The 14,964-nt window shown below is 38.3% G+C and overlaps 1 protein-coding gene across 4 annotated transcripts in view; it reads left to right on the top strand.

The window, feature by feature from the left end:
• The window catches only part of Adgb (androglobin), a 171,154-nt gene that overhangs the window by 90,078 nt on the left and 66,112 nt on the right, over positions 1-14,964 (top strand). For all 4 annotated transcript variants that reach the window (XM_047558383.1, XM_047558381.1, XM_047558380.1 and 1 more), the window contains 6 exons: positions 1,179-1,320; positions 2,692-2,806; positions 4,833-5,000; positions 8,961-9,096; positions 9,686-9,823; positions 12,037-12,130. In XM_047558383.1, coding sequence (XP_047414339.1) covers positions 1,179-1,320; positions 2,692-2,806; positions 4,833-5,000; positions 8,961-9,096; positions 9,686-9,823; positions 12,037-12,130 — 793 coding nt within the window. The remainder of the gene's footprint in view (positions 1-1,178; positions 1,321-2,691; positions 2,807-4,832; positions 5,001-8,960; positions 9,097-9,685; positions 9,824-12,036; positions 12,131-14,964) is intronic.

Genomic DNA, 14,964 nt, shown 5'->3' with positions numbered 1-14,964 from the left:
AAGAGATAGAAGAAATTAGACATAAGCTTAGAAATGAGCCTCTTATCTTCCCACAGTGAATGCCCAGCACTCCAGTCTGCTGTCTTCCTGCTGTGGGTGGACTGGCTGTACCCGCTCCTTTCAAGGCCAACACATTGCACACACAAAAGCATCATTCTTTAATTCTGTGTCCTGTTTTGTTAAAGCATTTACCTTGAACTCATTGGTACCTAGTACTGCAGGTGTTCAATAACTATATACTGAATTCTTACTATTGACAGTCTTGCCAACACAGAGGACAAGGACGTTAATTTTCTATCAGGGTGCTGCCAGTCATTTCAGTAGAGTCTAGTGAACAGCAGGTGACCAATTAATACCTGTATAATTAACTTTCCAAAATTTAGTGACCTGAGTTTAATATGTCTAACTACCTGATATCTCTTAGGTCACCACGTCCTAGAACATTTCAGGTCATGTTGTAGACTTGAGTATTTTCTGGATATAGGGCAAAAAATATTTTGTCCTTAGTCATTGGTGAAAACTAGTCCATATTCTTTATTCATGTTAAGAGGAAAACTTGTTATTAAGTTTGTTAATTACTTTCAATCTCAACATAAACTCAAAAACTGAGAATCAAATTTAGATGAACAATGGGCTACTCTAATTTTCTTTGACACCATCTTTGAGAAATCCCTTACTGCCCCAGATGGTTAGGTATTTCCTTCTATTACATTGCATCTGAGAAGGTATCATAATTATTGCCATAAAGGCTATAAAAGTGATGGTCCACTGCAATCAAACACCTGCCTGTCATCCTTTCATCCTGACTTCTTCACCTGAGGCAAAGATAATGAGGAAGCAGACAGAATAAGGGGGACGATCATGGTTCCAACTAAGTTTTATTTCCAATAATTGTCTACTTGAAGTACGTTTTTAGAATATCTCTCATATCTTGAGTTGTTACTACTATTTATTTTTAATATATATCTTCAGTTGTAGACACAATACCTCTATTTAGTTCATTTACTTTTATGTGATGGAACCCAGTGCCTCACATGTGCTAGGCAAGCACTCTACCACTGAGCTACAGACAGCCCCTGTTACCATTATTTATATTGTTACTGGCCAAAAAACAGTAGAGGCGAAGGTCAACTATACTTTCACATCCAAATTTCATTTTATTTTCACTTTTCCTACAGCCTTAATGAAAGACAGCCCTCCCATAGAGCCAGGCCTGCTCACAGCTGAGGAGATTTCTTGGAAGTCTCTGAGGCCACGCAGCCTTCTTCTGAGGATCCACACGTATGCCGCCAAGGCTGCCATGTTGCGCCTGCCTGTCGGGTAGGGACTATCTTGGGTTCCCCACACTTGCATCTTAGGAAGCCCTTTAAACTGCTGACTCATAAAGAAGTGAACAGTAGGAACTCCAAGATCTTGGTTCCCTAAGCAATTTCAAAATTCACCATTCAGATTCTTGAGGGAAATACTCCATGAATGAATATGTTGATAAAAAAGCCATACATGGGACACTCTTTTGGAAAATTCATCATTGTCAAGGATTTTGGGAATGTATTTGGTAAAGAAAACTGCCCAAACTCATTTATACCAGCAGTTTCTAAAATTAATTAGCCAAGAAATTCATTTGTTTTCTCATAAGTCTTATTATGTTCCTTAACAAGAACCTTGATTCCATTTAAACATAGATGAGAAAGAGCATCTCTCCCTACTGATCTAGAGTTCCATGTGTCGTTATTTTTTGTTAGCTGTTATTTTTAATTAAGGTAAAGCTGGCTAAATACATCCCACATTCCATTGTAAAGAAGATACATAAGGAAAATGGCTTCTTGATTTTGGTAAATAAAATTCAGAGTATTACCTGAATTTTATTCAGGTAAAATAAATATTTTATTTTATTCAGGTGAAATAAATATTTTCACTTGCATTTCCCCTCCAAGATCAATCATGCTAATTCTATGTGATCAATAAAAACCAATGGCTCCTATGCAAAAGGCAAAGCTTACACAACAAAATCAAATGCTAAAATAATATATGGTGAGCATTCAGGATTTGCAGAAAGTGATGCATTTTAAAACTTCACTATTTCTCATGTCTATCCTAAAGACTCTGGGGAGGAAAGATTCTCCCAGAAATTAAGTTACTCCTAATACTCAACCATTGACACAACCAAGAACAGAGAATTAGCAAAGAGTTCAGTTGTGGTCATAGTTCCCATCCCACAACCCCTAATCCATCAATGTGAATGCCCCTGTTCTCAGTGACATTGCAGCTGGTAGGTGAGATGCAATTAACTTACATAAAATGTGCATTTGTTAGAAAAAAGACTATAACATTGACAAAATCCTATGCTCGCATAATTTGTTGTTGTTGTTAGGGAAAAATCAAAGTTAGTCTTTCACAATGTAGCTGGAGTGTGTGGGAGATATCTGCAGCATGTGCAAGTTTGTCATTTAGCATAACTATTTTTGTCCTATTAGTAAAATGTGTATTCCATGATCTCTGAGAGTTTTTTTTTTTAATTTAGTAAAGATTCAAAGGTCTTTAGCCCATCTATGTAAAAAAATAAAATAAAATAAAAATCAATGCCACAGTAACCTTTGTCCTAGTTTGAGTTTCCAGTTGTTCTTGCTTAACTAACGGAGGCAAACAGGCAGCCAAGGCGGCACTGGTCCTCACGGTGCCCATTCCCTTTAGGAGACACATGCTGCTCTTGACTGTGCACTCCCCAGTGGGACACGCCATACACGTCTGCAGCATGGTGACCTTCGTCATTGGGGATGAAGATGTGGTGCTGCCCAACTTTGAGCCGGTAAATATCTTAGCAACTGCCTTTTGTGTGTTTTTTTATTTTCAAAGATTTTGAATGGAATCTATTTCCATTTTTCATTTAACTTACCCCCTTTTTTCCCTTTTAAACTATTTGATATATGCTTCATGAAATAGACTTTAAGTGCAATTTGTATAGTGGACAGTCTAAACTGTTAGATATATGAATAAAGTAAGTTTTCCTGACCTCTTCTCTGTTGAGTCCTTTTTCACATCCGTTGACTACTCTGGGAGATCCCATCATGTCATTGTTCTCTTGGCAAATAAACAGTCAGCACCATCCTGCTTAATATGGTTTAAATTTTTTGATCTCCTCTCCTTTCATTCCTTCCTTGGCCTAAGAAATTGGAGTGTGAATCTGGGATTCAGAAGGCAAAGCACCCATGGAAGGTTCTATCACTTCTTTTTCTTGGTCTCTTCTCCATTCTCTTGTTTCTCTGCTCTGACCAGGCAAACAGGGCCAGCACCTCTTCTGACGTCTTCTCTGCTGTAGATATCCTCTCTCTGCCCACGTGCATTGGGGGAAGCCTAGAATATGACCTTCCCCACAGTATAGTTCCTGACACTTTCTCACCTCTAACAACTCCTCCCTAAAAATGAAAACAAAGGAGAACCAACCCTGAATGAACAGCCTGTACTAATGGGAGTCTCTCTGCCAGCCAGCAAGTCTGGTAGCAACAGCGTAGTTCAAGGTCAGCTTCCCTGCCTCACTCACGGATGCACTCTCTTCTCTGTGCCATCTCAGTGACACCATGTCTTTTTCAGGCACAGAAGGAACATTAGCCAGTCCATCTTATATGCAGGTGTCCCTTATTTCTGGGACTATGTTCATCCTGCTTATTTCATATTCTTATCATTTTAGAATAATTTGACTTTAGATGATCTGTATTATCTAGTTTGTTGTCTTCCTGTAGGTTATTTAACTCCCTAGGGATTGTTTTGGTGTGTGAGCTCATGTTTCCTTGGATGGACCTTTTCTGTATCTTGTAAAGATTATTGGGACTTGAGCCCAGTACCCATTGCTCTTTGATTCTACTGAAGACGTAAAAGAGGCCAGACTGACTCCAGGGTAGGGAGACTCAAGCTCCTCAGAGTCCTGAGCCATCATTCTCAATGCTGCTGCTTAACCAGACTTTGTCCTGGCCATACGTTCCCCCTAAGGGGAAGCGTGGCTGTGATGAGCTTTTTTTCAGACAGGGATTTGGAAGAGGGAACAGGAGGTAAATGCACTGAGGTAGCATCGGCTTCTCACCCCAGCCAGCCATCTATGCTGTCCAGGCACACGGGCTGGACCAACCCTCAGTATTTCTGCAGGCAACCAAGAAGCAAAGACTGCCCCGCGCGCAGTGTGCCCTGGGAGGGGGAAAGCAGACTTCATGGTTCCCCTCCAGCCTGGCTCCGCTCCTGGGCCTCCCAGCACCTGCTACTCAGGCAACCACCACCACCCACCAAGCACCAACCAAGACAGTCTTCCAACACCTCGGGGTTGTCTCAGATTTTTTTTTTTTTAAAGTGAATTACTTTCTGAAACCCCTCTCTCCCTCTTGCTCTTCTTGTTTCCTCAGAGTTGATGGCTGGAGGGGGTCCTGAGCTCGAGCTAGCGCACCCTTTTGCCTTTCTGATTTTTATGACTCTCTCCCAACAGTGTTTTGTGCCCCTTAGTCCTCAAACTCCACTGGGCTTTTTGTCAGACTAATTTCTTCAGAATGAAGTCTGCATAGTAATACTGTGGGGAAATCGTCCCTGACCTCCAGGGTAAGGTAGGTAGGTGTCCCTCCTGTGTAGTCCCACTCTGGTAAGAATTGCATTCCTTGGTATGTGTCACCAAGTCCACCGCAGCTAGTGAAAAGACCTTGATCAAGTAAGTTCTGCAGCACAAATAGCTACTGAGTCAACCACATAGTAAAGGTTTGGCTTCCCCCCCAGAAAGCGAATTTTTGTAAACTTTTTGTAAACTTAATTAGACTTAAATTCAAAGATGGCTCCTACATAATTCTTCATTTTTACAGGAGAGCTACCGATTTACAGAGCAGGCTCTGCTTATTTTGAAAGCTGTTGGAAATGTGATTGCTAATTTCAGAGACAAAGCTAAATTATCTGTAGCTCTGAAGGATCTACAAATGGCTCACTACCCTGTGCCCCTCCATGACAAAGACGTGACGACTCAGCACTTCAGGGTAAGCTTGTCCCAGATGTGACGTTCATGAAGAGGAGCTTTGTGTTTGAAAGGAAATACATTATCTTAGGTAACCTCCAGAATCTGAACCTGATAAAATATTTGGATGGAGGTAATTTATTTGGGAAGCGATTTCAGAAAGAAGAAATGAGGGAGTGCAAAGAACAGAATGAGAACGAGGAACAAATTGGTTAAAGAATGCAGTCATTCCTGCTATGGATATTGGGGCTCAATAATCCTTATAAGCCGCAGGTTGTCCCTCAGGAGGGTCCCACTGAAGGATGGGGAGACTGTGGGCTTTGACCATCAACTCTTTCCCCATTGATAAATGGGGGCCCTTGGGGACTTTAACTTTCTCTCATGTAAAACATGTGTCTCTGCCAGGACTGAGTAGTATTCTGGTTTCACAAACAGCCTGGAGGAATAAAGCACAGGGACTTCCTGGTGGACTCTTGAGGAGGGAGATTGAGAGCAGGCGTGGACCTGTACACCCCCAGCTGCATGGCTGTCAAGTGGGCATTTGTCTGCATTTCTTAACTGTGGAGAGCTGTCCATGTCTAGCACAATCAGACTTGGTCAAGCCATGGGATACAGAGGCCTGACTCCCAGGAACTGGCAGCCATAAGAGACTGTTCTAGACTGCCGGGGAGTAGGGAGTAGGTGGCCTTGTGTGGGAGTGGCTTACCGTCTGGGGATATGTTAGTTTCCCTAAACAAATGTCTCCCATAACTCCACCCCTTCCTGTTCCCCACAGAAGCCCCTCCTGGTCCGGCCCCTCATAAATAAAGGAGTGGTGGGCTACTCCACGTTGTTAGAGGCCAGATGTGGTATGGACCAATCCATCACGCCCCTTCCCACTTGAAATGAGTATTGGCTCTTGTGTGTTTATGGATTAGATAAGTTTATTGGTAATTAACTGATTTATTGTCGGTACCATTGTCCTCCAGCAGTTAGCTCTTCCCTCATCCACACTGGACGTGGCTAAAATCCCTGCATTTAACCTTAATGTATTGACACGTTAGGCCAGATAATTCTTATTATGGGACTGTGTCCTGAGCAGGCAAATGTGTAATAGCATCACAAGTCTCCACTATTCAGTTGCCAGTAGCATCCAGTTGTGACAACTAAAAAATGTCTCCAGACCTTTCCAAATACCCCAAGGGTGAGGGGCAGCATGGCCAGATTTAGCAAAGAAAAATAGAGAACAAGCACAAAAATGGGAAGTTATACTCCATGTATGCATGATATGTCAAAATACGCTCTACCATCACGTATAACTAAAAAGAAAGACTAAAAAGTTTTTAAAACTAGAGAACATGTGGTTAAATTTGAATTTAATGTAAATAATATGTGCCATATTTAGTACATGCATATAACAAAAAATACTTGTAAAAAGATTCATGTTATCCATTATTCAAATTCAAGTGTTATTGAAGAAAGAATTGAAAATAAATCTCCCCAACCTAGAAGACCTCCTTACAAAGATAGAAGAGAAAAACACATTTTTGTCATTGAAGAAATCAGAGTGTGATGCACATCACAATAAATAAGAAATTTCAAAGACAAAAAAACCCACATCTTTTTATGTAGTCAAGTAGGTACAGCCCGCTACATACACACTCTTGGAGATAAACAACAAGTAAAAAGAGCCAACGGCCCCATTTGCCACACATAGCTCCTTCTAAATTCCCTTAGTATCAGGGGTGTCCAGCTGTGTTGGTTAATTGTCTTTATGAAAAGGAAAATGAATTTCCCCCCATCTTTAAGACAAGGGTAGTTTTGTAACTTGAGCATTGTACCCACCGAAGTCAGACTCCTTCCCTCCCAAAGAAACTGGAAGATGGGGCGTTATCTTCCTTGATGACAACATTTTGAAGAACCTTTCTGGAATTCAAAGCTGGATGAGGCTTATTTACCTTTTAAAAAGATTTATATGTATTTCATACAGCAACATCAATGTTCATAGCTGCTCAATTCACAATAGCCAAATTGTGGAACCAACCTAGATGTCCTTCAATTGATGAATGGATGAAGAAATTGTAATATATATATATATATATATATATACACACACACAATGGAATATTACTCAGCTATAAAGAATAATAAAATTATGGCATTTGCAGGCAAATGGATGAAATTGGAGAATATCATGCTAAGTGAGATAAGCCAATCTCAAAAAACCAAAGGACGAATGATCTCACTGATAAGCGGATGATGACACATAATGGGGGGTGTGGGGGGGGCAAGAATGGAGGAAGGAAGGACTGTATAGAGGGAAAAGAGGGGTGGGAGGGGTGGGGAGGAAGGAAAAAATAACAGAATGAATCACATATCATTACCCTATGTAAATGTATGATTACGCAAATGGTATGCTTTACTCCATGTACAAACAGAAACAACATGTATCCCATTTGTTTACAATAAAAATTAAAAAAAAGAAAAGATTTATATGTATTTCAAAGAATGAAGGAGCTTAGAATCATGTTTTCTAAAGTAAATACTTTAAGGAGTGGGGTCTCTTATTTTAAATGTGTATTTGCCTCTTCAGTGTAATATATTTTACCTGGCAAACTTACTGGAAGCAGATCACTCCTAGATGTGAATCACTTACCTAGGGCATAATTAATATACAAGAAATGCTTGTCATGATCCAAACATAGCACTACACATTGGTCTTCGCTCGATAGATAGACACTGTTGTTCCAAGGTGACTTCTTACTTAACCTTTCATGTGCCATTCCAACTAGCAGGAATTCTATCAATTCTACCTATGGCATATTTTAGGACCAATGGGTCCAAGATTATTCTCAAAGGTTAAATCCTCACTGTATAACATGGCTATTGGTCAAAGGGTATGTTAAACTGGATTACACGTTTATAAATCATAACAACTTTCTGGACAGTGATATTCACAGAGTCATTAACTCATACCTAAGGTAGCTAGCTGTCAATTCTAGGAAAGATGACTCCCTGACCACCTTGTTGAAAATACATGGAAATTAAGTGACTGGCTGGAATCCTCAGAGAATGTCACCATATCAAGGATTAGTCAGTTGCCGTCACTGACAGGTTAGATGATAGTCTGGAGGAGAGAGCGACCGTGCTGTAGGGGCATGGTTAGTCAGCATCCCTGCTGCCCATGACGCTGTGCCTGGGCCTACTGTGTGCATGCATCCCTTACAAAAAGGGAGACATTTCTGGTAACAAAACACCTCCGTTATATATTTTGATAATTATATACATATGTGACATTTGTTAAACACCTTCACTAAATATATCTGTAAGAACTTTTTCAACATGAAATAAGTATACCTATATGATAAGAAAGTGATAAAAACTCTAAGCAACATATTTCTTGTTTTGTACCATATTAAACGTGATGTCTTTCAATGGCTGGCATCTTTTAAAAATGAAGTATGGTGTTGAACTTGCTAAAGTACATGGATCATGATTTTTTTATCTTGCTCTGTATCTTCTCAACATGTGATAGAATGTGTATTAGAAGCATCATGGTAATAATTAAGTTTTATTAAATTAGAAATAAGAAAATGATCATTTGGGTCTTTTCCTAGGCAAGTGAGGCTTCTAAGAGTCTTCTGTTACCTGGGCATGAGTGCACCCCCGTGGGCCCAGTGACTTGGAAAGCTGATACAGGATAGGTTCAAGACCAGCCTCAACAACTTAGTGAGACCCTGTCTCAAAATTAAAAAGGTCAAAAGGCTGGAGATGTAGCTCAGTGGTCAGTGGTAAAGCACCTCTGGGTTCAATTCCAAGTACCAAAAAAAAAAAAAAAAGAACAAAAAACAAAAAAGAGTATTCTGTTAGATTGTATATATATTTGAAAAATGTCTTTTACATTTTTATTTTTAGAATACCTAAAGTTTCATTAAGACTGTATGGCCAGGTTTTGGCATTTTCTTGGTTTCAGAAATATATAAATGTATTTTATCTTTTACAGGTTTTTTATGTTTCTTTATGGCGTTTAATGAAAAAAGCTCAACTGGCAAAGCCTCTTTCAAACTTCAAATTTGCATTCCGGGCTATGTTCTTGGATGCGGAATTACTTGATTCCTCCTTAGAGGACCTTTCTTTAGGTACTGATTAATTTTAAATATTCGGCCATGGAATTTCTAGCCCCACAGAGATACATACTTGGAGAAGAGTGCGCTCCAGGTTTTTGTGGTGGTGGTTGAAAAGGTCTGCCTGGGCTGTCTTGGAGATCAAGGAGTTCCAAAGATCTGCTGGGTATCCTTCCTAACCCCTGCCAAAACTACCAGAATTTCTCTATTTAATTTGCTCCTATCCTTAAAAGACATGAAGGTCACTCACCTACATAGCATCATTTAAGGAACTCTGGGAAGATCCCCCAAATCAGTTGCTCTATTTCCTCCTCTTCCCACATGCAATCTCCATTCCCAGCATTCTTACACTTCCATTTAGTTCTGAGGAAAATCTCTTTTCACAGAGCAATCTCTAATAGTTCTCTGAGGTGCCACTAGTTCATGTGTTTCCCTTCTCCAAAATGTTCCCCTTGTGAAACAGACAACAGGCAGCATTGAATATAATGATAAATCCAGCATTGTGGCCTTGGGTATGTCCGGGGGTTTAGTAGTCAAAATCACTGAAATCTGGGAAGGGATTAAATATGGCTTTTCAGTCCAGGATTTGTTTTTCTCTTTACAGCGGAATGGGTCGATGCTAAATATCTTTTGCCATCAAATGACAAAGAATATTCTCCTGAGGAAGCGACGGCCGCAGTTAAAATTCAATCCCTGTGGAGAGGGGCTTACATTAGATCACTTATGAAAGCCAGAATGCCAGGTATGAGTTTTTGAACATTTATAAAATGAACTGGTGTGTATAAGAATGACCGTACTCGTATGTGCTCCAAATATTTGTCGCCATACTTTATGGTTCAGCTAATTAATTGTCATTCTACAAATACTGAAATTACCTGAAGTCAGAAAGCATGTTAGCACTCACTCTCCTGTTCCCAAAATGTAGCCCAGTACCTGACACAGAGCACACAATAAACACTTGCTGAAATAATGCGTGAGTGATGGAGGAACAAGGGAGTGATCAGCTTTGTTTTCAAATCTATTGCAAATTCTTGCAAAGAAGGAAATGGTCCTTCTCTCGAACCTGAACAGTGACTATCAGTGTGCTGCATCACTCATCAGTTAAGTCCGAGATTTTTACGTTTCTAGAGCGGATTTCAAATAAATGAATGGATGAATGTATGAATGAATGATGAAGAAGCCTCGTGAGTGTCCATGGTGAAACACATTGAGAAGGCATGAAATGCATTTTAAGTGTATTCTGAGATTTATTAAATCAAATATATTTAGGTATTTGAAGATGTCTGTATTATTAGCTTAAGAAAACAAAGCAGAGTAGAAATTTTATTCAATTATTTTGTTCTGATATTTCTATCAGTATTTGATAGGAAAATACCTCCAATAGAATTCTTTGGTTATATTGAAACATTTGTTATAAAAACATCTCTATTTGAAACATTTAATGACAAGAGTCAAAATATTCATTTAAGCAGCAAAAACCATAGATACACCAATGATATAACTTCACCGTTTAGTTTTATGATAGAAAAATATTAAAATTGCCCAATTTTAATTTTTTCTATTAGGATAAAATGTATCAAGCTAAATGTATGATAAAATATGCTTTCTATCATCTATATATGTTGTAAAAATTAATATGATTTCTTTTTACTTTAGAAATTGGAAAACTTGAGTCATTCAAATGTTCAATCGATATTTGCATTTCTTTCACTCACCAGATATTTATTGAATAAATCTCATGAGTGAAGCACTGTTGTAGATTTTGTCATTATAGAAGTCGGTGAAACAGACAAGATTTCTTCTCGAATGAATCATGTTCCCAGTTGCATTAAGCATATAGTAGATAAGTAAATACGTTAAGATATCAATTTTGGATATCTATGGAAATACTATGTGTTTAAATTAGCTTTTTCACTGTTGTGACTAAAAGACCTGACACGATTTTAGAAGGGGAAAAGTTTATTTGGGAACTCACAGTTTCAGAGGTCCCAATCCACAGATATCCAGGTCTGTTCCTCGGGGCTCAAAGTCAGTCCTCACATCATGGCTGAAGAGTGGTGGAGGAAAGCAGCTCACTTGACGATCCGTAAGGAGAGAGACTCCACTCACCAGATAACAAAATATAGACCACAAAGGCATGCCCCCAGTGCCCATCTCCTCCAGCCACACCCTACCCACCTCAATTACCACTCAGTTGATTCTGCCTGGCAATTAATTCACTGCTTGGGTTAAGGCTTCATAACCCAATCATGTCTTCTCTAAACCTTCTTGCATTGTCTCACACAAGAGTTTGTGAGGGACACCTCACATCAAATCATAATACTATGAAAAAAATTAAGATAGGTTAATTAGAAAAAGAATGTCAGTTTCTGACAAGTTAGTTCTAAGCAGAAAATTCTAAGCAGAAAAGCAGAACAAAGTTTCCTAAAATCTTACTGTACCAAGAAGACAAAAGAGTTTAGGATCAGATAAGGGAGATGTCCCAATAAGCAAAGTAATCAGCTGAATATGGGTTGCATCTCTCCTGCCAGATCATCTACTTTTAAGCCATTTGTGGATAAATGCAGTAGATTAAGGACTAGTGGAATACTATTAGCTCTTGTTCTTTAGAAAGTTGGATTGGATTGCTTTTTTGGGAAGAGGTTTTCCACAAGGAAGTTCTGGTGTAACAATGTCTCCTTATATAACCCATTTGATGAGTATCTTCAACTATACCAAAGAATATTTTCAAACTAAAGATGAAGGAAAACAGCATAATGTGGTAAGCAGAGGTCTTGGATAAAGGTGTATAGTTCTATATTTTAAACATGATTTTTCTGGTTAAGAAGCTCATGAGTTTGGAGTCATTTTACTTGTGAATGTCAAAGTCGTCAGCTGTGCAATGAAGGCTGTGAACAAGATGACCTTTCAGGCATATTACGGATTTACTATTGTCATCTTTATTATTATTTTTAGACACAAAGGAAAATGTCAGTGTTGCAGATACACTTCAAAAAGTTTGGGCTGTACTGGAAATGAATTTAGAACAGTATGCAGTTTCACTCTTGAGGTAAGGCAGCATAGAGACATTTCCTACAACAGTACATTGATGTCCTTCAGAGTCCAGTTCAAAGGCTACCATATTTGTTGAGTTTCCCCCTAATCACTACAGTTAGAAATACCACTGCTTTTGAATCTCTACTACATTTTATCTAAACATTCCTTTGGTACTTGCTTCTTTTTGTTTGTCTCTTAATTGCACATAGCTAAAATTCTAAGCAGAAAAGCAGAACAAAGTTTCCTAAAATCTTACTGTACCAAGAAGACAAAAGAGTTTAGGATCAGATAAGGGAGATGTCCCAGTAAGCAAAGTAATCAGCTGAAATCCCTAGAGGACAACAGGGGCAAATTGGAAGCAGATTGAGTCTTTGAAAAGTTCATTCTAGCCACAAGTCTGATCCAAGAGACAGGAAAACCTGACTAAAATGAAGAGAAAATTATTCATGTCTATGTAATTTTAACCCTCAGTTGATCCTGATATTGGAGGTAGCAAAAAAAAAAAATCCTTTAACAGTGACTATTATGGAAATGCTAAAGAACAGAAAGTAAAAAGAAAAACTAATGAAAAGTTTGGTACTTTAATTAATAAAATAGAGTAAAACGGAAAGTACATATAGGAGCTTTTTAATATTTGAAAGTAAGAGTGGATATAGCAACAGATTAGGCAAAAGAGAAGAGATTAGGTATACTACAAAACAGGTCAATGCAAAGTGCCCAACTGAAGCAGGCAAGAATGTAACAAAAATAAGGAGTGAGTACAAGGGACTTGAGGAACACACTCAGGAAGCATATGTAATTAGTGGCCAGAATTCAGGAAAATAATAGCTGAGAATTTTCAAAAGCTGATAAAAGACATCAAGCCATATTTTCAAGAGACTCTGCAGACACCATGTAGGAAAGACATAAAGAAAATGACACCTAGACTCACTGTAATCAAACTACTGAGAACCAAAGACCAAAAGACAAGCCTTAAAAGCAGCCAGAGAAATAAAACATGATGTCTTCAAAGGAGAAGTAAACTAATAGTTGTATGTAGGAGTAAGTTCATGTATATAGTAACGTAAGATGCAAGAGTTGGTAAAATCTTTTAAAAAGTTCATAGGTTCTAGCATTTTGGGGGAAGCAATAAAAGGAATAATTTAGTTGAGACTCCAATAGGATGAGGATGCATGATGTGTTCTTTAAAATGATGCAATTTAGCTTAACTAGGGAATTTAAGGGAAGATAAGGTGAATCTCCAGGAAAGAGAAAAGGAGGAAATATTTCCCAACTTATAACCATGATCTATAACTCAACAAGGACAGTAAAAGAAATGAAATTGCAAACAAATCATCCTCTTGAACACAGATGCAAAAAGGTAATAAAATATTAGCAAATCAAAATTGAAATTATCTAAAAAGATTACTACCTCGTAACTAAGTGGGTCCCCACAGCCCTGACAATGGCAAATTAATATTAGAAGATTAGTTATTTTTATTTACTACATTACCAAAAAAGAGACAAAATATTTAGTCATATGGGTAGGTTCAAAAAAAGCATTTGATAAAATTAAAGTACATTCAAAATTAAAAATAGTTTTTAGCAAACTAGAAGTAGAGAAACCCCTCTGAATATGTTAAGGTATCTAATATTCTTTTAAAAAGCAAAATCAAAAATTAAAACTAAAAAGTCCATTGCCAACCTGATTAGCAGGGAAATTTTTAAAAGTTTTTCCTGAGATTGGTAATAAGACAAAGATACCTGTCTAGTCACTTATACGCAAGATAATCCTGAAATTCCTGGAAGGGTATAACAGCAATAAGGTAAAGCAGAAGTCACTAGGATTTTAAAGGAGGAAATAAAAATTCTAAAATTAATAGATAATATGTTTATGTATGTAGAATAGATCAAAAAGTCTACATATAACTGCTAGAATTAAGAGAATTGAAGAAAATTGGATATAAGACTAATATAAAATAAAAATTGACTTTATTTGTAGGCAAGAGATAAATAGAAAATTATATGTAAATACATATAAAAATTTAAACAGGGCTAAAATTAATGAAAAATGCATGATGAACAAAATATCAAAATTTTAATTAAGAATTTGACTCTTTACCTCCCCAAGCCTGAGAGCCAATGCTCACTTACTTCACCCCAATCCGTCCCCAGAAACTGCTATACCTGGTCACTCCAGCTTGTTTACCTTTTGCTCCAGAAAGCTTAGCTGTTTTCTAAAATGACAACTCTTTAACCTAAAATTCCAACTATATGAACACACTCAAGGAATACATACCTTTTTTGCCAACTTGCTTCTGCATTGTGAGGCTCTCCATGGGAAGATTTTCAGAACCCAGGGGCACTTAACCACTGAGCCACATCCCCAGCCCTTCTTATCTTTTATTTTGAGACAGAGTCACACTAAGTTGCTTAGGTCTTCACTAAGTTGCTGAAGCTGGCCTTGAACTTGTGGTCCTCCTGCCTCACCTCCTGAGTCATTGGGATTACACGTGGACCACTGCACTCCACACCCATGGAAAGATCTGCAGTGAGATCCTACACGCACTTTTCATGTAAAGGATATGCTAAGAAGCACGTTCCCCTATGGTGGAGTGTGGTCAATGAAAATCTGACTACATTAAGTCTTAATTCTGATTAAATCTTCTACCTCTGTCCTGGATGTCTTTCTGGGTCTTTCACGATATTCCACATGGTACATAAGGATTTGGATGACCCTATATTTATTAGGAGTTCCTGAGTTATATGAAAACACACAAAATGTGTAAGGGGCATAAGGACAGTCTAGACAGTCTCTCAGCCTCACCCTTATTTTAGAATGGTGGGAGGTTTCATTTCAGTTCTCCA

The sequence above is a fragment of the Sciurus carolinensis genome, chromosome 7, assembly GCF_902686445.1.
Source record: "Sciurus carolinensis chromosome 7, mSciCar1.2, whole genome shotgun sequence".
Lineage (NCBI taxonomy): Eukaryota > Metazoa > Chordata > Mammalia > Rodentia > Sciuridae > Sciurus > Sciurus carolinensis.
The sequence above is the reverse complement of the archived record's forward strand: the minus strand, read 5'-3'. Positions and strand labels throughout refer to the sequence as shown.